The sequence below is a fragment of the Pimephales promelas genome, chromosome 2, assembly GCF_988280905.1.
Source record: "Pimephales promelas chromosome 2, fPimPro1.hap1.1, whole genome shotgun sequence".
Classification (NCBI taxonomy): domain Eukaryota; kingdom Metazoa; phylum Chordata; class Actinopteri; order Cypriniformes; family Leuciscidae; genus Pimephales; species Pimephales promelas.
The window spans coordinates 7554538-7578253 of record NC_142770.1 but is presented as its reverse complement, the minus strand read 5'-3'; the positions used below and the strand labels follow the sequence as shown (position 1 = coordinate 7578253).

General features: G+C 37.0%; 1 protein-coding gene across 2 annotated transcripts; it reads left to right on the top strand.

The window, feature by feature from the left end:
* The first annotated feature begins 5175 nt into the window (after positions 1-5175).
* Positions 5176-23049, top strand: krt222 (keratin 222). Of its 2 annotated transcripts, XM_089134172.1 has the most exons (11): positions 5176-5442; positions 8137-8566; positions 13378-13460; positions 15553-15706; positions 16308-16556; positions 19018-19122; positions 21501-21721; positions 21922-22048; positions 22079-22103; positions 22239-22341; positions 22496-23049. In XM_089134172.1, exons 2-11 carry the CDS (start codon positions 8378-8380, stop codon positions 22707-22709), a joined length of 1470 nt encoding a protein of 489 aa, XP_088990298.1. In that variant the 5' UTR covers positions 5176-5442; positions 8137-8377; the 3' UTR covers positions 22710-23049. The 2 variants fall into 2 exon arrangements, with proteins under 2 accessions (XP_088990298.1, XP_039538152.2); XM_039682218.2 differs by having other exon boundaries at positions 21922-22103.
* Positions 23050-23716: the final 667 nt, after the last annotated feature.

Below are 23716 nucleotides of genomic sequence, written 5' to 3'. Positions count from 1 at the left end.
AAGTCGTTTATCAGACCTACCGGTTGAATGCTAATACTAATGGCTAACTTTCTCCAGGTTAGACATCCTTGATCAAAAATAACTCACCGGCTGAATGATAATGATAACGGATCATTTTTCCAGGCGTTATAGACGTCATTAACCAGAAAACACTAACCGGTTTAATGCTAATGCTAATGGATAACTTTTTCAAGGCATTAGGCGATAGACACTTGATCAGAAAAAAAGTCCAGTTGAATTTTTATGCTTATTGTAAATTTTCTCAAAGTGTTATAGACTTGATCAGAAAATAAAATAACGCAATTGAATGCTAATGCATAACTTAGACACACTGGTTTAATGCTAATGTTAACGGCTAGCTATCTCCATTTATTACGGCCTTTCTTGATTAAAACAAACCCACCAGTTTAATACTAATGCTAACAGCTAATTTTCTCCATGTATTGCAGTCTTTCTTGACTAAAACAAACTCACAAGTTTAATAGTATGAATGCTAGCAACTAACTTTCTCTATGTATTTGTCTTTCAAGATCTAAAACAAACTCACAAGTTTAATAGTATGAATGCTAACAGCTAACCCAGACAGCAAACTGACATTGAATCAACGTGGAAACGACGTCTCTCATGACATTGAAACAACGTTGATTTGCTCATCGAATTAACGTTGAACCAACGTCAGACGCGGCATTCTTCAAAGCTAAATGAAATCGAAAATTGGTTTGCTTTCATAACGTTGAAACAACGCGTTGATTTCAAGTTGATTTTCCGTTAGTTTTGAAAGAATGACGCATCTGACGTTGGTTCAGCGTTAATTCGATGAGCAAAACAATGTCATATCAACGTTGTTTCGATGTCATATTTCCACGTTGATTCAATGTCAGTTTGCTATCTGGGAATTTTCTCCATGTATCTTTCTTGACTAAAACAAACTCACAAGTTTAATAGTAGCCTAATGCTAACAGCTAATTTTCTCCATGTATTTGTCTTTCTTGACTACTCACAAGTTTAAATGTATTAATGCTAACAGCTAACTTTCTCCATGTATTACAGTCTTTCTTGACTAAAACAAACTCTCAAGTTTAATAGTATATTAATGCTAACGGCTAATTTTCTCCATGTATTACAGTCTTTCTTGACAAAATCAAACTCACAAGTTTAATAGTAATGCTAACAGCTAATTTTCTCTGTGTATTACACTCTTTCTTGACTAAAACAACTCACAAGTTTAATAGTATTAATGCTAACAGCTAATTTTCTCCATGCATTTGTCTTTCTTGACTACTCACAAGTTTAATAGTATTAATGCTAACAGCTAACTTTCTCCATGTATTACAGTCTTTCTTGACTAAAACAACTCACAAGTTTAATAGTATGAATGCTATCAGAATGTATTACTGTCTTTCTTGATTAAAACAAACTCACAGGTTTAATAGTATCAATGCTGTCAGCTAACTTTCTCCATGTATTAGCCTACAGTCTTTCTTGATTAAAACACTCGCCAGTTTAATACTAATGCTAACGGCTAACAATTGTTGAGCTACTTGATCAGGCTGAAAACTACAGTTATTATTAGCCTAGTCTTTGCGGTTAAAGTCTAACATGCGACCTAATTACCTACAGTAATTGTCATAAATACTTTTCTCACAATCTTACATGTTTATTTATATTAACTGTTGTTTCTACGTTGTTTGTTTGAGTGGTGGCAACACAGCTATGTGTATTTATGGCAACCAGAGGACGTGCCTGTGCATTGTAGCGTCGCATGCCTAGCGTTGTTACCCTTTAAATGCGCAGGTGTGTCCAGGTGGAGCACCTACTGTCTTTCTGTACACACTTTGTGATGAGACATATGATTATGTACTGTGGAAATTATGATATTAACTGTACACGCAAAGTAATACTGTAATTTACATGTTAGCGCATGTTCTGGACAGAACAGTCATGGAAAACGAAATTAATCATAATTTCCATAAGCGTAATGGCAAGTCATTCTTTTGAAAAGACACTTATATAATAACACCCTGCACTTATATATCTTTATAACCCTTTCCATTCACCTATTCTCATGTGACTAAGACCAGCTCAGCGAAATTGAAGTTCTTCTCAACATGTTGTTTAAATCGCTGCAGAAGTCAGATTATCTTAAGAGTTTCTTTGTTATACGTAGAAATGGCGTTGATGGATTAGTGCTAAAAGTACAAGCGATTCCCATTAGTTTACACCCACGATAATGTTGTTATTACTAAGATCCAGTTGTGAGGAAGACTAAACAAACCTTTTGATTCTTTAAAAGCTTCTAACTGAGACATCCTTGTGTCAATAAACCCAACGAGACAGTCATAAAATGTCTGCTGAAGAGTTTAAGCTATGACCCATAATTATTGTTTTACGAAAAATATATGGAGCTGATTTGAGTAGTTGACATCCAGTTTTTTTTTTTGTTTGTTTGTTTGTTTGTTTTTTGGTCAAGATTTATGAATTAGATGAATAAGTATGTTTTTTTGGTTAACATAAATAAGCTAAAATGAATTTATTCAAGTTTTTAAATATTAACAATATCACTCTCAGAAAAAAAGGTACAAAAGCTGTCACTGGGGCTGTACCTGGACCTTTTTAAAAGGTACACTTTTGTACCCAAAGGCTGCATATTGGTACCTTAGTGGTCCATTAGTACCTAATATTAGTACCTAAAATGTACATATTACCACCTAAAATCGACATATTAGCTCATGAAATGGACATATTAGCGAATGAAATATACATATTAGCACCTATAATGTACATATTAACACCTAAAATGGACATTAGCTCATGAAATATATATATTAGCACCTAAAATGTACATATTACCACCTAAAATCGACATATTAGCTCATGAAATGTACATATTAGCACCTAAAATGTACATATTAGCTCATGAAATGTACATATTAGCACCTAAAATGGACATATTAGCTCATGAAATGTACATATTAGCACCTATAATATACATATTAACACCTAAAATGTACTTATTAGCACCTAAAATGGACATATTAGCTCATGAAATGTACATATTAGCACATAAAATGTACATATTACCACCTAAAATGGGCATATTAGCTCATGAAATGTACATATTAGCACCTAAAATGTACATATTAGCACCTAAAATGTACATATTAGCTCATGAAATGTACATATTAGCACCTAAAATGTACATATTACCACGTAAAATGTACATATTAGCACCTAAAATGGACATATTAGCTCATGAAATGTACATATTAGCACCTAAAATGTACATATTAGCACCTAAAATGTACATATTAGCACCTAAAATGTACATATTAGCACCTAAAATGTACATATTAGCTCATGAAATGTACATATTAGCACCTAAAATGTACATATTACCACGTAAAATGTACATATTAGCACCTAAAATGGACATATTAGCTCATGAAATGTACATATTAGCACCTAAAATGTACATATTAGCACCTAAAATGTACATATTAGCACCTAAAATGTACATATTAGCACCTAAAATGGACATATTAGCTCATGAAATGTACATATTAGCACCTAAAATGTACATATTAGATCATGAAATGTACATATTACCACCTAAAATGTACATATTAGCACCTAAAATGTACATATTAGATCATGAAATGTACATATTACCACCTAAAATATACATATTAACACCTAAAATGTACTTATTAGCACCTAAAATGGACATATTAGCTCATGAAATGTACATATTAGCACATAAAATGTACATATTACCACCTAAAATGGGCATATTAGCTCATGAAATGTACATATTAGCACCTAAAATGTACATATTAGCACCTAAAATGTACATATTAGCTCATGAAATGTACATATTAGCACCTAAAATGTACATATTACCACGTAAAATGTACATATTAGCACCTAAAATGGACATATTAGCTCATGAAATGTACATATTAGCACCTAAAATGTACATATTAGCACCTAAAATGTACATATTAGCACCTAAAATGTACATATTAGCACCTAAAATGTACATATTAGCTCATGAAATGTACATATTAGCACCTAAAATGTACATATTACCACGTAAAATGTACATATTAGCACCTAAAATGGACATATTAGCTCATGAAATGTACATATTAGCACCTAAAATGTACATATTAGCACCTAAAATGTACATATTAGCACCTAAAATGTACATATTAGCACCTAAAATGGACATATTAGCTCATGAAATGTACATATTAGCACCTAAAATGTACATATTAGATCATGAAATGTACATATTACCACCTAAAATGTACATATTACCACCTAAAATGTACATATTAGCACCTAAAATGGACATATTAGCTCATGAAATGTACATATTAGCACCTGAAATGTTCTTATTAGCGCCTAAAATGTACATATTAGCAATTATTACAAATAAATAATTTGTTTATTAAAATTATATTTAGAAAATACAGAGTGTATGTGTGTGTGTGTGTGTGAGAGAGAGTGAGTGTTTACGTATGTCTATCTGTCTGTCTGTCTGCTTGTATAGTTAATATATTTATTTACACAGTACATACACACATACAAAGTTATACAGTAAGTTCCATACACAGGCAACAGGCTTAAGAGTCTGATTGGATCATTATTGCAGTGATTATTATGTTTCTAGCATGTTATATAACTGGCAACAGTTCTTCTAACCCTAATTGATGGATGCTGTTTAATCAACCAAGAAGTTTCAAGAAGTCGATGTCAAAATTCATCAGGAGGGAGCATGAAGAATCATTTTCACACATGAATCGGCACCCTAGACCTTAAATTCAGCGAAAGTGTTTGGGAATGTGCTGGAGGAGACTTTACAGAGTGCTGGACTCTTGCATTGTCAATACAAGATCTTGACCAAAAAAATGTATGCTTCGATAACCTTTGCCATTTGTAAAATGCTGAAGTATGATCTCATTTGGCTCAGGTCTATAGACAGGCGGGGGCGACTGGGAAAATGCAATCCTTGTAAAACATTATGGGCAGTGTGTCACCTTCCGGATCTCAAAGTTGGTCCGAGTTGACGGCTTCTGTTTTTCCCGTAAGCCATCTTGTAATTTAACTGTCGGACAGGTAGACGCTTGCTCAGTCATTACCTGTTTGTAATTACCTGCACTCCTGTTTCAGATGACTTATGAGACCACTTTGTTTTCTCATGGAGCACGCAGCGCCAACAGGTCGGGCTGCATTCCCCGTCCCGTGACTTCTGAGATGTTCAGGTAACCAGACACGTCGACACCCCATGCAGAACCAGATGTGCGGGGTGGGACGGCCGCAGACAGACGGATTCTCACTGGACTGTGACTGGCACACTTCAATGATTTGCGTCTGGGGGGAATCACCTGGGCAGGGACGGTGGAGAAGAAAAGGGGTGTGACGGGCGAGGGCGTGTTGGTAAGTAGATTGGCTTTTCTTTTTCTTCCTGATGAACTTTGGTTCGGTAGATCAAACAGACAGAAACTGGCACAGCATTTACCGTCATTGTGCTGTTTGCGCAACTGCGTTAGAAACAAGTCATTCTAGTAGCACCGTTTGGGTTTGTATGCAAGTTACTTCTTTCCTTCAAGATTTTTCTCTCATCGAGCGAACAGTGTGTTCTCTGAGGAAGCAAGGAATGGTGCATATATATATATATATATATATAAAACACCATTATAATTAATGTAATTATATTTAATTTGTTACATTTATAAGCATATATATTCTTATAATTATCAGTTATTATAATTAGTATAGAAAATGAATTGTAATTATTATATTTATTTTATTATAAATAAATGTATAATATAATATAATTATACATTTTTATATTTTATTAATTTAATACAACCCGAATATAACACTTTATATTTATAAATATTTTAAAATGAAGCACTTTTATTTAATAACAGAATTTTAAGTTGCATTCAAAATCATATATGATTAAATATATATAAAACATACATAGTAGATGTTGTGTGTATCACTCATATATACTCATTTTTAATTATTTATTATATCATTTAGAATTTTTTATACATTTATAAATAATGAGATTAATACAAACTGGATATAACACTGGACTCTGGTCAAAAAGAGATGAATTACATTTTTAAGATAAAAAGATAAAAATGTAGTCTTTAGTATTTATTGAAAGTTTAGAAGTTTGAGAACATATAGGCTACTATTATTTTGGCTCTTGCTCTTTTGGCTCTTACTTTATATATATATATATATATATATATATAGATACTTATGCGGTATGTTTAAAGTGTAGAATATTTGAAAAATGTACAGGCAATAATAGTGCTATGAAGGATATGTTTGGAATGGCATACTGTAAATACTATTTATGCAGTGGCCTACACACCATATACAGCATTTAAAGTCCTCATGAAATCAAAATCGACCCTATTTACGTTGTTTTGCTATTCTATGTTGCTATTGCCTTATATTACTAGTCTTGTGGTGAACAATTAATCCGTTAATGTGCAGGATTAGGTAAAACCCTGCGCTCTATTCAATATTCCGTTTCACTTGGAAATACGTCAAGTAAAGTCGTAAATAGTAAAGTCGGTAGCAACCCCTGGATCACAGGGACTTAAATAATAACTTGACATTCTACAGGAATTAAAGGAGTAGTTCACTTTAGAAAAAAAACAACTTTTGCTGATAATTTACTCACCCCCATGTCATCCAAGATGTTCATGTCATTCTTTCTTCAATCGAAAAGAAATTAAGGTTTTTAATGAAAACATTCCAGGATTGTTCTCCATATAATGGACTTCAATGGGAACCAAACGGATCAAGGTCCAAAAGAGAGTTTCAGTGCAAACTGCAAACTGTTCAAAGGGCTTTAAACGATTCCAGACGATGAATAAGGGTCTTATCAAGCGAAACGATCAGTCATATCAAAAATAAATAAAAAAGTTTTACTCGCGTTCGAGTCATTTCGTTTGAACAGGAGAGTCACAGAACAGAGCAAGGTGAGCATTTGTGCTTATAAAACGTAAACTTTTATTTATTTTTTAAATGGCCGATCGTTTCGCTAGATAAGACCCTTACTCATCGTCTGGTGTCGTTTAAAGCCCTCCGAAGCTGCACTGAAACTCTCATTTGGACTTTGAATCGTTTGGACCCCATTGAAGTCCATTATATGGAGAAAATCCTTGAATGTTTTCATCAAAAACCTTCATTTCTTTTCGACAGAAGAAAGAAAGACATGGACATCTTGGATGACATGGGGGTGAGTAAATTATCAGCAAAAGTTTTCTTTTTTTAAGTGAACTACTACTTAAGGGTGTTTGTTATGGCATACTAATTACTTTTTTTTTTTTTTGCAGTATGCATGTATGCTTATCAAGTGTGTGATTGATGCAGTAATCAATCCCACCACTTTTATTTTTCCATTGAAAGCTTGGTTCTCACACTGTCCTGGAACTTTATTATTCTTCCATACTTTATGTCTTCTTTCTAATCTATATACATTATTAACCTATAGACCATTTTGCGAGATGTAAACAACACTGGTCCAGAAGCACGTCCTGTTTCAGTTTTTTAACACCACATAAACGTTGGAATAAAATACAACCAACAGAACATATGCAAGTGAATCAAAAAGACAAACACACATCTTTAAAATGGTTTCTTTACATTTGAAATAAACAAACCATTTACAAACTGAAACAGGAAGTGTTTACATCTTGCAAAATGGTCTATATTTCTACATAGCAGTAATAACTTAACATAAAAGTTCATAAAGCCCAGAATGTTTTCGTTAATCCGCACGGCTTAAGTTTGTATTTTGTAAGTATACCCTGAAGCTCTTAAACATGCCTCGACGTCGCAGCTCTGAACCTGAAGCTGAGTTCACCTCGACAGAAAAACTATTAAGTAAAAGTACTGAAGGCTTTATCAAATCCTGAAATCTAATAGCGAAAACAAACACGCATAACATGCACACAGCCTCCGGCGACGCAACCAAACCGCACGAAATACGAGCTACAAAGCTGGTACAAGCAAAAACACACAGATAAAACATAAATGGACTTTGGCCTGTGCAGTGTGTGTGTATGTGTTGTTTATGTGTGGATTGTGACTGTAATCCAGGATCAGCGAGAACAAAAGCACCAGTAAAACTCGTGACACTCTTTTCACTTGGACCCTGGTTGGCCCCTTCCACTGTCCCAGCACCAGTCCGACCCCAAGGGCCAGGGAAAGGCCTGGTCCCTGTCCGTAGGAGCCACGTCGATGGTCCGTATTCAAGAAAAATATTTACTCAGTAAACATCCTATCATCCGAGGCGTGGCAGGACAGCACGGGCTCTGAGACATTTCGTTTTGCTCAGCGCATGGAGGAGCCAAAATCGGCCCTTAGGGGCCTGAACGAAAAGCTGAAGGGGTTTCTGGAGCACATGAACCAGTTGGAAAAGACCAACTGCGAACTGGAGGAGCAGATCGGCGAGTGGGGAATGAGGAACGCCGCTCATCGACGGAGCTGGAGCGACAAGGAGGCGCTGGCACAGGAACTTCGGGCTCAGGTGGGTGGGTGACGTTTGTGCTTATTACCTGCGTGTTATCTGCGTCTTATCTTTCTCATTACATTTGATATCCCCGAGGCACTAACACAATGTGGCTCTGAAAAACCCCTCAGACTGGCTTTGAGGTAACGAGTCTAATTAAGACGTTAAATCTTTTTCTCAGATGCGTTATCTACTGTAGTGTTTCTCAATTCGGCCCCTGGAGGCTCCACTGCGTGTTTTAGGTGTCTAAGTACTTTGACACACCCAAATCAGGTCATGCTAATGATTTTCCAGAGGCTTTTATGGTTAAAAAACTTCCAATTCTGGTGGCCCCCGGGAGCCCCATTGAAGTTGCTTGGTTCATGTCTTTGTTAAACTAGTGCCACTACTACAGTATATTTGAAAGTATGTTCAGAGATCAAACTGTTCATACAATTTTACTGTTCAGCGTGTGATTCATTCTATATTCAAAATTAAGGATTAATTCGTTATTTTTTTGCATACTCATTTATGCACTGTAAAAATGAATATGCTTTATCTAATCAAAAAGATTGTGGCAAAAGATTACAAGGAATATTATTAATTAAATGTAACAAATTAGACTTGAGGAATAATTAATCAAATTAATTCCTTAAAAGTTAACCATTTAAAATGAGTAAAACGTACAACAACAACTGAAAAAAAAAAAGATTTTAGCTCTTTGTTTAATTTCATTAATTAAAATGAGCATATACGACACAATCCTTCATAGAAGTGATTTCAGCTTAATTTCATTAAATGTAATTTTCATTAAAAAAAAATGTAATTGAGTCAACATGAATATTTTTCGTTTGTCTTAAACGGATGTCACTCAAAAAAATAATTTTGGCCTCTTGTTAAAATAATTAATTAAAATATGCAAAAGTAACATGATGGTTTAATATTGTCACAACTTAATTTAATTGTGTTCAATCAACCTAATTCATTTGTGTGAAATCTACATGAATCATTGTTGTTGACATCTAACTGGGCAGTGGATCTGTAGTTCCCAGCATGCTTTGCAAGGGACTGCATGATAGGCGTGTGTCCATAGATATCTATGCGTGTGTCCACCAAAGCGTTTTTCCACGCGCCTGGCGTATGTTTTCAATTGTTTTCAATGGGAGCGCCGCGTTTTTTAAACGGCGTGAGCGTACCGAGGCGCAGAGCGTTCTTTTTCACGCTGAAGCGCCGAGTGCCCAGCGCTTTTACTGGTCGCTGGGAGTTGAAAAATGTTCAACTTTGGATAAAACGCAGCGCTCATCACTGTCACATTTTACCCAGCCGTCCAATCACAGTGGAGGAGGGGCGGGACCAAACCACACCAACCAACTGTCACAACATTCAAACTGCTGCGGACATTCTGTATCATAGCAACGAAACGTCTCAACAGAAAAACCGCTGCGCTGCCAAAGCGCTCTCAAGCGCCCAAAACACGGCGTCTTCAGCAGAGCGTCTAGCGTTTTCAGCTGGATAAAAAAAAATTTGGTGGACACACGGCCCTAGTAAGAGGGTCAATTTATGGAAAAAGTGTTATTTTATGTGTTTTTCAGTGGAAAATGTTGTTTGTTAATGTTAGTGTTTTATGTTCAGTTATGTTAGAAACTTAGAGTACTTTCTTTCTGTAATGTTTTTGAATTTTGTGGTTACCATTATGTAGAAGAGTGGTGACTGTGTTCAGACTCAATATTACACTATATGTGCTTTATGCATTATGTGTAAACCTCACTCACAGTCCTGCACAAGTAATATAATATTACTATGTAAAAAATGGTTTAATTAAATTGAACACTTGAAGTGTCTATCATTAGAAGTGACCATAGAGTCAAAATAACTACAATTATAATGTTGGTGAATTAAGGCAGGACAAAACTAAATGTAGTTAGCCTGACTAAACTTTATCTTGTAGGAATGACTAAATTAATTTAAATTCATACAACAAGATTACAACAAATTATTTCAAACTAATTTGAATTTGTTGGAAAAATGTAATTCAATTTCGTGGAAAACCTTTCCTAATTTAATTAAGTTCGTTCAACAGATTATTTTTTTGTGTGTATATTTAAGTCACCATTATGGTGATCAGTTTGTTTTAAAATTGCGGTTTTCTCCTTCAGTGATTCTGCTTGTCAACATCATGTGTCTTTAATGTTGGCAATATAAGATAAATAGTTCTTAATTAATCTTTGACGTCTGTCTGTTTGTGAGATATTTTTGTTACATTTTTTGGTGTAAACTTTACTCTTTTTAAATGGTTAACTTTTAAGGAATAATTTGATTAATTATTACTCGATTCTAATTTGTTCAATTTAATTAATAATATTGCTTGTAATCTGTTGCCACAATTCTATTGATTAGATAAAGCTTTTTAAAAGTTAACTATTTAAAATGAGTAAAGTTTACACCAAAAATATCTAAATAACAGACCGACGTCAAAGATTAAGAATTCTTTATTTTAACCCCTTAACTGTCACTTGCCCGTATACAGGCAACTTTACTTCACTATATTACTATTAAATCCTAATCTTGTCATGACAAACTATATATTGTATATAAACGTATATAAACTATATAAATTGGACATTGTTTTACCATAGAAACGGTATTTTTTTTATTAGGCCCCTCCCCTTTTGGGCATCATCTTTCATCATTTATTATGAAAACCTTTTCTAATCTTGACAAAACACATATTGTCAGTAAGATCTGAGTCTCAAGGTTCCATATTTAGTGACAGAAGTGATATTTGGATAGAAATTTATTAATTTGTTATGGCAAAATGCATACAATTAAATTCAATTGAATTCAAAGGCACCCGGAGGCTATTTTTGGTACTACGCCTAAACAAAATCTCATGGGAACTTCAATTTTTGTGATATCAACTTCAAATTTGGAACACAACTTGGTTAGATATATAGCTTTCATTTTAATTTTGTAAAATATATAATTCATATTAAAAAAATATTAATAAAGTATATTTGATTTGCTGTAAATTATAACTTCCATAACTTTTTCATAGTTTAATTTTTTGAAGTGCTTTCAATTTAATAATAATCTGCTGATTTGTTTTCTTTAAAACAAGACCAAACTAAGGTATATATTCCAAAGCATTCTTGAATTACAACCATTTAAGTTTGTATAGTGCATTTTAATGTCAATTATTAAAAAGGGGGATGACAGGGTTAAATTGCTAACATTGAAGACACCTCACTGAAGGAGACAACAGTCATTTTAAAACAAACCTAAAACAAATACTGATCACCATAATGGTGACTTAAATTTAAGTTTTCTTTTGTGTACGTTTTACTCATTTTAAATGGTTAACTTTTAAGGAATTAATTTGATTAATTATTACTCAATTATATTGTTAAATTGAATTAATAATATCGCTTGTAATCTGTTGCCACATTTTTTTTGTTTAGATAAAGCGCATTCATTTTTACAGTGATATGCTAATTATGAAGAATATGCTAAAATGTTGTATGCATGTAATAATAATTGCAATAATAATTGGAAAAGATTCCCTTTATACAATATTACTCATGCTATGCAGTATTTTGTGCAGAATATGCATGCTGTAATTGTCATATGACCGCGTTACACATTCCCAACATATGCCCTGAACCTTTGTGACTAACAGTTAGCATTAGCTATAAACACATAAGCATTCACTGTTTACTATGTATTACATCACCTCAAATTTCATTATATATGAAGGTGATTTTCAGTGACATTGACAATGATTAACCAAACATTGCTGTCACGAAAGCTCATGATTCATAACAATGGCAGACAGCCAATCGCAATGTGCTAAGATAATATTGTGCTTCATGAGAGAAACAATATTCATCCAAACTATAGAAAGCCGTTCTGTTGATAAACCTGTTTTTTTAATAGTATGCTAATATATAAAGGAACAAGTCTGTGTTTGTTTAGCATTTTTAAACCAAGTTTGTGTAAAATGTCTGATCAAGCAATCCCGAGAAATTATGGGAATTATTGAATGTCGTATACTGCATTCTGGGATACACAAACTCATTGGAGTTCTTTTAGATGATTAGATGACATACTATACAGTCCTATATTTTAGACAAATAATGCAGTAAGATATTCTGTATTCAAGATTGATGACTTGTACATTACGATATACTCTTTTTGCATACTTGTATGTCCTGTCACTGTGTACAATTTGCATGCAGTAATTAGGTTGCATAACTAACAGGAACTTTAACTCATTACCATGTTGGACAGATGTCTAACACCTGTGTTTCCTAAATCCGTTCCGGTGCCAGAGGCCATACTGACCTTGCGAAAGATCGTTAATCCTTTCACACCTGATCTGGCTTGATCTTTGACCCCAACATAATGACAACCCGCAAAAGATTAGCAAAAATGCAGGTAACTTGCGTTGTCTGGATAGCTAACAGTTTTATATGCTCTGGAGGGGAAATCAATCACTCCGTCAAGACATCAATCACTGCATTAAGCAATGTGCACAACAAGCTTTGGGTGAAAAACCCTGGCACCGTTTTAGTCTTCATAACTTCCTTCAGTCATTGTGTTTTGCATAAAGTGCCAGCCAGCCAGAAAAACAGCATGTCGATGCACAGCCTAATCTTTCAGAAGTTGCATGGTTAGATGGGTGTTGACAGTCATTAATCATCAATAAGCCTATATATAAATTATATCATAATTTCGACCAAATTTGCTAAAGTGTGTAATTTCTACCCACTGGCAATTATAATGTTCTCTATCTTGATTAAATGTATTTTTTTCCCCTTCTAATTCTCCTCATTTTGTGTTTGTATTGGCAGGTTAGCATGATGCTAATGGAAAATGCAGAGGTTTTGCTCCAATCCGATGCAGTGAAACTCAGGGCAGCACATTTAAAGAGCAGGTTAGCAGAAGAAATATGAAAATCACCTGAATTGACAGAAAGTTGGCTTTATAATTGTTATTTTAAAGAAGAAAGTTCAAGGTTGAGGATTTTGCATTGTGGGAAATAGGCCCACACTACCCAACCAAGCATGTTTTGTACTGTCCAAAGTCGGAAAATTTGCATACTGTGGACCTTACTCATTATGTGCACGCATTCCGAACATTCCATTGATATATTACACCAGGCACGTGCACGCATAGACATCAATCATGCGCACCTGCCCTTTTTATTCCTGGAGAGAAAGTGCCCTTTTTTCTGGGGTGCTTTTTTATTTTATTTTTTAAGAAAATACTAGCATATTACTATTTGCGCACAGTTTCCCTGTCAAACAAATATATATTTAATGCATAGTGTGTCTAAATATCAGGTCAGGAGGAGTTCTGAAGCGCCGATCAGAGTAAACCGAGTAAACGCGTCACCTTTAGCGAGCTCGCGCTGCCGTTTGGACTTTGAGCCGAACGGATAAACAGTCCGTGAGGCGCGCGCTTCAAATGAGTTTCGTTGTGCTTTCGCCACATAAACATTATCGAACGTTTATCGAACTCTATATTGATATCGAGTATTGACGATTTCGACTCGAACTTGATATCGTTTTATCGCGAAAAATTGTATAGTGATAATGAGTGAATGAGCATATCAATTTGACGTGGCTAAATGTATTTTATGGCCTTGTATGGAAAATCCGGACGTTTTTATGAATTTGTATGGCCTAAAATTCTTATTATTAAAGTTAATGACTTACATAGCTCAAGAGTCTTTCCCCTGAAGTTTAGAAATCTAAATAGACAGACGCAAACAGAAACAAACTCGAAATGTGGATTTTGAAGGTTTTATTTAATGATAAATGTGAAGTCCATGCACCATCAGGTGTATATGTACTTAATTGACACTGTGGCATGGTTTCCTTTGCTGCTCTATAAACCTATGAATAGACCATGATTTCTGTGTGAACTGATTATTTTGTAGACATCTTTTGAAAATTAAACAATTGTATGAGTTTGAGGAAGATAAAATTAATTAACTTTTTTAATATTTTTAAAAAAAAATATTAGAGTTGTGTTAATATACTTTTTTGTTTTAAAAATTATGAGGAGTGCCCTTTTTTTCACTTGAGCCCCTGCCCCTCAAAATGTCTGTACAAGTCCCTGTATTACACAACAAAAGAACAAAATATTACAAATATGTTGATTTGATTTGAACATGTAATTTGCCCTCTTGTGTTGAAAAACAGCAAGTGTCTGGAAATACCACTAAATGCTTGATAATGAATTAAGCTGAAACAAATAACAAATATGACGCATGATTTACAATTACATAAGATGTTCTCGGATGACATCATGCTAACTTTCATAGAAAGTCAGCGCCTTGTTTGTTAAATATGATCAGTTTATTGCATTTAAAGGGATAGTTCACTTTGAAATATATTTTTGCTATGTTTTAGCTTACCTCAAGTGCATCCAAGGTGTAGGTGTGTTTGTTTCAGCAGTATTTTCAATTTTGATATTTTTAGGTCAAACCGTTCTTGTCTGTCAGTCATATAATGGAAGTCTATGGTCACCACCTCAACTAGCATGCACAGAGAAGTCCAAATTAAACATGATTTAATGACTCGTAAATGTAAGTACACATTGATGGCCTAAGACATGAAGCGATCGGTTTGTGTGAGAAAACGAACAGTATTTATATCGTTTTTTACCTCTTGTTACCACAGCCACAAAGCGTGCCCTTAAATCACTTGGACATGGTTGTGGTTACAAGAGGTAAAAACGATATAAATACTCTTCGTTTTCTCACACAAACCGCTCGTTTCGTTTCTTAGGCCATCAATGTGTACTTACATTTACGAATCATGTTTAATTTGGACTTCTCTGTGCATGCTCTTTGAGGTGGTGACCATAGACCTCCATTATATGAACAAAAATTAATTTCAAATTCAAGTGAACTAACTTTAAGGTTAAAAATGCAGTTTAGCTTTTTTACAAAAGAAAAACATTAGTAGTCAGTTATGTGACACACATCTAGATACCCAAGCATGTGCATGTGTGCGTAGGTGTGAAACTGAGGAGAAACTCCGTCTCCTAAAGGAACAGGAGGTCTCACGGCTGAAGATGAAGAAGAAAGAGGTGGAGACGGCCAACGCACTCCTGGAAAAGCAGCTTTACGAATCCCAAAAGGAGTTGCAACAAATCATAGAGGAACATGAGGTGGAGACACTGTGTGTGTTTTGAATGTCAGTTACCGATTGTATCTAATTGTTTGTTACTGTGCATGACATATTCATCATTTAATGTGAGGAACCTTGACGTCTGTCTTTTGTATTAATACTTGTTGAAAATGTTCCCTGATGCCTTAGTGCCAAGCTGCGGTTAGCCTCGGGGTAGGGTGTGTGTGTGTAAATGTGAAAAATGCTGGACGTATCATGCACACTTGTTAAATATGCAATGCTGATGTAAAATAGTGTAAAAATCGAACTTCTGTCTGTCAGTGAACAAAGTTCCCCTCCAATGTTTGCTGCAAATATTTGGTGTTGGCGTGAACAAATCTTTATCTTTTGTCTCAAAAGGTTTAAGAGTAACACTATCTATCCTGTTTATGTATCTTCTCCATAACTAGTCGGGCCAATGACATACAAAACAAATATAGACAAATGAAATTGGGTTGCAGATGTCTGAATGACGTGTTGACTCGGGAAGAAGTCCTGTTTTCGTCAGACTCTTTTGATTCCTTGTGAGAGGAGCCCTTTAAATTCTCCTCTTCCTCCTTGTCTTTTTCCACCCCCTCTCTCTCTTTCTCGTTGGCTGACAGAGAGAGCTGGATCAGCACCAGCGGCGAGCAGTAGAGGAGTGTGATAAAGTGCTAGCGCAGGTTGCTGCAGGAGAGGATGGCAGAGGAATGGATCTCTGCCGGACTAGCACCCAGTGCGACCACTCGAGCCCAGCCCAGAGCAGCCCTGATTCAGCCATCCCACCAAATCCAGCCCCAGGCTCCTGCCCCGCTTCACAGACAAGGCCCCGAAAAGATGCAACCAGCCCTACGGCTGCGTTTCTGCCACAGGTACGAGTATTCTCTCTCTCTTCCTCTCTCTATCTCCTTCAAACACTCTCTATGGTCTGCTGGCCAGGCACTGCAGAGCAATCGTAGTGTGTGTGTGTGCGCGCGCATGTGTGAGGGAGTGAAAAGACTGCTAAACATCAATTATTACTAAAAAACAGAATGAGGGATGTCAGTCCCATTGAGCATTGTCGTTTGCCTGTCCTCGTCAGTAGGTGACTGCTAATCTATCTTCTTGAGAATTTATGCCCTCACACAAAAACACGGGCCGCTGGCCTCATAACTCTCCTTGAAAAACAGCAACACATTGCAGCATGACTTTATGAAAACTCCTGTGATAAATTGGGGTTATTTATGCCATAGCACTCCAGTAGGTGTTCAAAAACAAGGATTTACATGGTACCATGTTTAAAATACAAGGTTTTACCATGAGAAATATTAAGAAAATGTGATATTCCGGTTGAATATATTCTAAAAAGCATGGTAACACTATGATACCATGTTCATAAACCCCAGATAGCACAAGGCTGTTTGATGTCCTATTTACATCTGGAAGACGTATTTTAAAGAGTGTTTGCTCATCTGCAAGACGTCTATAGGACGTTTCCTGTCAGATGTCAAATAGACGTTTAGAAGATGTCTCTAAGATGTAATGATTTAGAATGCATGTTAAACTGACATCTTCTAAAAGTCTATTTGACATCTGACAGGAAACGTCCTATAGACATCTTGCAGATGAGCAAACACTCTTAAAAATACGTCTTCCAGATGTAAATAGGACATCAAATACCCTTGTGCTATCTGGGCTATAGGACGTTTCCTGTCAGATGTCAAATAGATGTTTAGAAGATGTCAGTTTAACATGCATTCTAAATCATTACATCTTAAAGACATCTTCTAAACGTCTATTTGACATCTGACAGGAAACGTCCTATAGACGTCTTGCAGATGAGCAAACACTCTTAAAAATACGTCTTCCAGATGTAAATAGGACATCAAATACCCTTGTGCTATCTGGGCTATAGGACGTTTCCTGTCAGATGTCAAATAGATGTTTAGAAGATGTCAGTTTAACATGCATTCTAAATCATTACATCTTAAAGACATCTTCTAAACGTCTATTTGACATCTGACAGGAAACGTCCTATAGACGTCTTGCAGATGAGCAAACACTCTTTAAAATACGTCTTCCAGATGTAAATAGGACATCAGACAGCCTTGTGCTATCTGGGTTGTGCTATCTGGGCTTGTGCTATCTGGGACGTCTATAGGACGTTTCCTGTCAGATGTCAAATAGACGTTTAGAAGATGTCTCTAAGATGTAATGATTTAGAATGCATGTTAAACTGACATCTTCTAAACGTCTATTTGACATCTGACAGGAAACGTCCTATAGACGCCTTGCAGATGAGCAAACACTCTTAAAAATACGTCTTCCAGATGTAAAAACACATCAAATAGCCTCCCAGATAGCACAGGGGTATTTGATGTCCTATTTACATCTGAAAGACGTATTTTTAAGAGTGTTTGCTCATCTGCAATACGTCTATAGGACGTTTCCTGCCAGATGTCAAATAGACGTTTATAAGATGTCAGTTTAACATGCATTCTAAATCATTACATCTTATAGACATCTTCTAAACATCTATTTGACATCTGACAGGAAACGTCCTATAGACGTATTGCAGATGAGCAAACACTCTTAAAAATACGTCTTCCAGACGTAAAAACACATCAAATAGCCTGCTATCTGGGACGTCTATAAGACGTTTCCTGTCAGATGTCAAATAGACGTTTAGAATACGTCTTTAAGATGTAATGATTTAGAATGCATGTTAAACTGACATCTTCTAAACGTCTATTTGACATCTGAGAGGAAACGTCCTATAGACGTATTGCAGATGAACAAAAACTCTTAAAAATACGTCTTCCAGATGTAAAAATTACGTTAAATAGACTTGTGCTATCTGCTAGCAGGATAATGTTACTTTGTTGGTGTAAATGTTCCATTTAAAGTATTAATTTGGATAAGACTATGTTGTTTTTGGCACAAGTACTTGGAACACATGCATGTAATTTCCCACTTCTATGGAACTGCTATCATTCTTATCAGATGGAGACTGAGCTGATTCCTAGACTGTGATCTACGTCAGCTCAGACCACAAGAGGATCTGTTCAGTTTTCTTTGATGTGCTCTTTTGTGTTGCCAGTCCTGAATGAAGTCCCACTTTAGCACATAACTTTAGATGGTGAGGTAAATCATTGATGTTTAAAAGAATAAGCCAGAGAGGCTATTAATTAAAGTAATTTTACCATGAGTAAGAGGTTTCCTAAGGCACCGTGTGATTAAACCTCCGTAAACCGTGGTAAGCAAAATAAAAAAAAATGCTCAAAAATGCATCCTTTTTGTTGTTGTCTGCAGTATTCTTATGTATGCATTGTGTGTGGTGGGGTTTGTGGGTAGGTGAGAGCAGGTGACGAGGTCCTGAAGAAGGCACGAGCCGAGCTCAATGAGGCCCGAAAGCGATGGCATCGTCTACAGGTCGAGATTGAATCGCTAAATGCCTTGGTGCGTTAAATTCCCACAAACATGCCCACAGACACACCCGGACACACATACTTCAATTCAGGAACATATAGACACACCTAAACACACACTCTCACTTTCACCTTAACACATGCCACAATTAAAATATCACTTACTGCTAAATTTTATGATGCCAGAGGAAGCCAGGTCTGAATCCGGAACCTCCGGAATTAGATTCAACCACTATTTTAGTAGATCAATTAGTTTGCAATGCCGATTGAGTGTTAAATGCACATCAACACTTTACCTTGAGGGAATGGGTGACGAATCCCTGTAGGATTTGTCACCATTCTTTTCATGATTTCATAATTTGCATAGCAAGTACTGAGAATACTTGGCTATTTCAAGTGACAATAGTTTTTTTCTTGCAGTTGATTTTGGCTAGTTATGTTAATGTTGTGGGGTCAAATCCCAAAGCCCAAACCCTATTGTAGGCACTATGTTGTGCGGGTTGAGCTCTGGAAATCTAACCCAAGTGTTGGTAGAGCCTTGAGCAGTTCATAAATTGTGGAATTATTGGGATTTCTACAGACCATGTGTCTTTGATCAAGAGACTTAATGGTTGTGGCTTTGTGGTTAAACTCAAGAATGATAAACAGAAGGTTGCTTGATGTCGTGCAAGGAATGATACACATGCCATCACCATTGTACCCTTGAGTCAGCCTTTTAACCTTAGATTTATCCGGGGGGTTATTGTCAGTTTCTGGAATATTGCTAGTTTGATCCTTGTAAAATGGGATTCTTGAGTCATCATCTTGTGCCAAGGTACTCAATACTCAATACCCCCTGAAGGCTTGTTCCTTCAACCCCCTATTTCCTTCCACCAACCATGGAGATCCATCCATCCATTCCACCAACCATGAAGACCCATCCATCCATCAATCTATCCATCCATCCATCCATTCCACCAACCATGGAGACCCATCCATCCATCTATCCATCCATCCATCCATCCATTCCACCAACCATGGAGACCCATCCATCCATCCATCTATCCATCCATTCCACCAACCATGGAGACCCATCCATCCATCTATCTATCCATCCATCCATCCATCCATCCATTCCACCAACCATGGAGATCCATCCAACCATGGAGATCCATCCATCCATTCCACCAACCATGGAGATCCATCCATCCTTCTATCCATTCCACCAACCATGGAGATCCATCCATCCATCTCTCCATCTATCCATTCCACCAACCATAGAGATCCATCAATCCATCTATCCATCCATTCCACCAACCATGGAGATCCATCCATCCATCCATCTATCCATCTATCCATTCCACCAACCATAGAGAACCATCAATCCATCTATCCATCCATCCATTCCACCAACCATGGAGATCCATCCATCCATTCCACCAACCATGGAGATCCATCCATCTATCCATCTATCCATCCATCTATTCCACCAACCTACCATCCATCCATCCATCCATCCATTCCACCAACCATGGACATCCATCCATCCATCAATCCATCCATCCATTCCACCAACCATGGACATCCATCCATACATACATCCATACATCCATTCCACCAACCATGGACATCCATCCATCCATTCCACCAACCATCCATCCATATATCTATCCATACATCCATCCATTCCACCAACCATGGACATCCATCCATCCATTCCACCAACCATCCATCCATCCATCCATATATCTATCCATACATCCATCCATCCATTCCACCAACCATGGACATCCATCCATTCCACCATCCATCCATACATCCATCCATCCATCCATTCCACCAACCATGGAGATCCATCCATCCATTCCACCAACCATGGAGATCCATCCATCCCACCAACCATGGACATCCATCTATTCCACCAACCATCCATCCATCCATTCCACCAACCATGGACATCCATCCATCCATCCATCTATCCATCCATTCCACCAACCATGGACATCCATCTATCCATCCATCCATCCATTCCACCAACCATGGAGATCCATCCATCCATTCCACCAACCATGGAGATCCATCCATCCCACCAACCATGGACATCCATCTATTCCACCAACCATCCATCCATCCATTCCACCAACCATGGACATCCATCTATCCATCCATCCATCCATTCCACCAACCACCCATCCATCCATATATCTATCCATACATCCATCCATCCATTCCACCAACCTTGGACATCTATCCATCCATCCGTATATACATACGCACATACGTACAGCCATTGCTTGTACTCATGTAAGTGTAATTTGAAGTCTGCTACATAAGGTCACAGGGATGCTGCAGCCTTTTTCCAGTATCTCGTGCTGTAGGCTGACCCTAGTGATTTTGGTAATAAATGACAGATCTGTTTTATCCCACCAGGAGAGGAGTCTCAAAAGCTCCCTACACCACACTCAGCTCCAGTACTCCGTGCAACTCAAGGATCTGTCCCGGTCTGTGAGGAGTCTGGAGTCTGAGCTGGAAACAGTGCGGGATGGTCTGGAAGTCCAGAGACGGAACCACAGCCAGCTCCTCAACACCAAGATGAGGCTTGAGAGAGAGATCGCAACCTATAGGAAACTCCTAGAGCACGAGGAGGGCAGGTAAGGGAGGGGGAGGTTTATTGAGGTGTATTAATGCAATTAAACCCTTAGCACACGCTCAAACTTGTATGATGTGCTTTATGCAACTACCAAGGTAATACACTGGAATTTTAACCGGGTTGGCTATGCGCCCTAGATATTATTCACAGCCAGTCAACCCAAAGAGGTTGAGTGCTTTTTCTTTCACTCCTGAACTGCAGGTTTCTGACCTCAGATGTTCAGTCTCTTAAGCTGAAGCCATGGAAAGGGTCGATTTCTTCTCTTGAGCAGAACGGACTACCCAACGGATGTGAAGAGGATATTCCTGAGCCGTTCTTCACTGAGAGAACACCAATAAGAAGCCCAGCCCTTCAACGACAGCAGAGTCTTGTCACCCTGACAGGTGAGGATGATGTGAAACATCCTCAAACTCATTGTCCAACCTAACACTGAAATGTGCCGTTCTCAACAACAGTTCCATCATAAAACTGCGAGTGTGAGAGATGTTGTGCAACTTTTGTTTGTGGTTTTCATCCAGAACCAGTCAGAAATAAAGACGGGGAGATCTGTACTGTGAAGACTCAGGAGATTCTGGAAGGAAACGTAGTGAGGGAGAGCGCAGAGGGTCACGGAAAAGTGGAGTGAGTTTACATTAGACTCATTTTCAAGCCTTGCTTAGCTGCACTGAAGACCCATAAGCATTTCACACCTTCAGAACCATCAACATCTTTTGCTCCAAACGTCCTTATTAACCTATTTTGTTGCTTACTACTTTGCTTTTTGTGTGTGCGATAGGACTGAGAAGATTGACAAGGTGATCCGGCAGTGGGAAGGCTCATTCTTTAAAGGAAATCCCAAGCTGAGGAAGAAGTCCGTGTCTCTGCGTTTCGACCTTCACATGGCTGTTGCGGACGAGGGCTGCAGCCAAATGAAACAGGACAGTCTCCCTAACGTGGAGGTCCGTCTGGTCATGAGACGGTCTCGCAGCATACCCACCTTTGCGCAGTGATGTCACAACGCTACTACACCACAACTGTGACATCACCATGCTACCACATCACGACTGTGACCTCACAATTAAGTAGTGGTGACCACGTCTCTATTTCTCAGCAGCTAATGAAAAGTGAACCACTTTAGTGACGTCATGGAACTTTTGCCATTTGCGAGGGAAAAAAACGTCAAGTCATCAGTAAAGTGTTCGAGAAACAGAAAGTCAGATTGATCTTATGATTGTAATGAATTAAGAACATACGCCTGCTTTAAGAAACTGCAAGCAAAATTCATTTGTAATTGATTTATTTTTCTTCAAACTGAGGTCTTCGGAAATAAATGGAGAGTATGTACGTCTTGCGGTGTTTCAAATTTCGTGCAGTTGTGACTTTTAAAGTATGACGTTCTCTGTGGACACTCGACTGCCAGATTATTTTTGATTATTAGGATATATTACGTTACTCGAAAAATAGAATAACAATTGGTTTGTGAAAATGTGTTTGGTTTATATATTTATAGAGCTTAGTCTTAAAGGAGTAGTTCACTTTTGCTGATTATTTACTCACCCCCATGTCATCCAAGATGTCCATGTTTTTCTTTCTTCAGTCAAAAGAAATGAAGGTTTTTGATGAAAACATTCCAGGATTTTTCTCCATATAATGGACTTTAATGGGAACCAAACGGTTCAAGGTCCAAAAGACAGTTTCAGTGCAAACTGCAAAATGTTCAAAGGGCTTTAAACGATTCCAGATGATGAATAAGGGTCTTATCAAGCGAAACGATCACTCATATTTTTTTTAAAAATGACAAATTTTAAATTTTATAAGCTGAAATGGTCGCCTTGCTCTGTTAGGGTTAGGGTGTGATACTTCGTGACTCTTCTATTCGAAGTCGTTCATCAAAATGAACAAATCTTTTCCCGAGTCAACTCGTTCATTTCGTTCGTTGAATGAACCAAATGACACGAAAAAAGATTACTTTGATTTTTATTTTTTTTTTATTTAAATGAGCAATCATTTTGCTTCA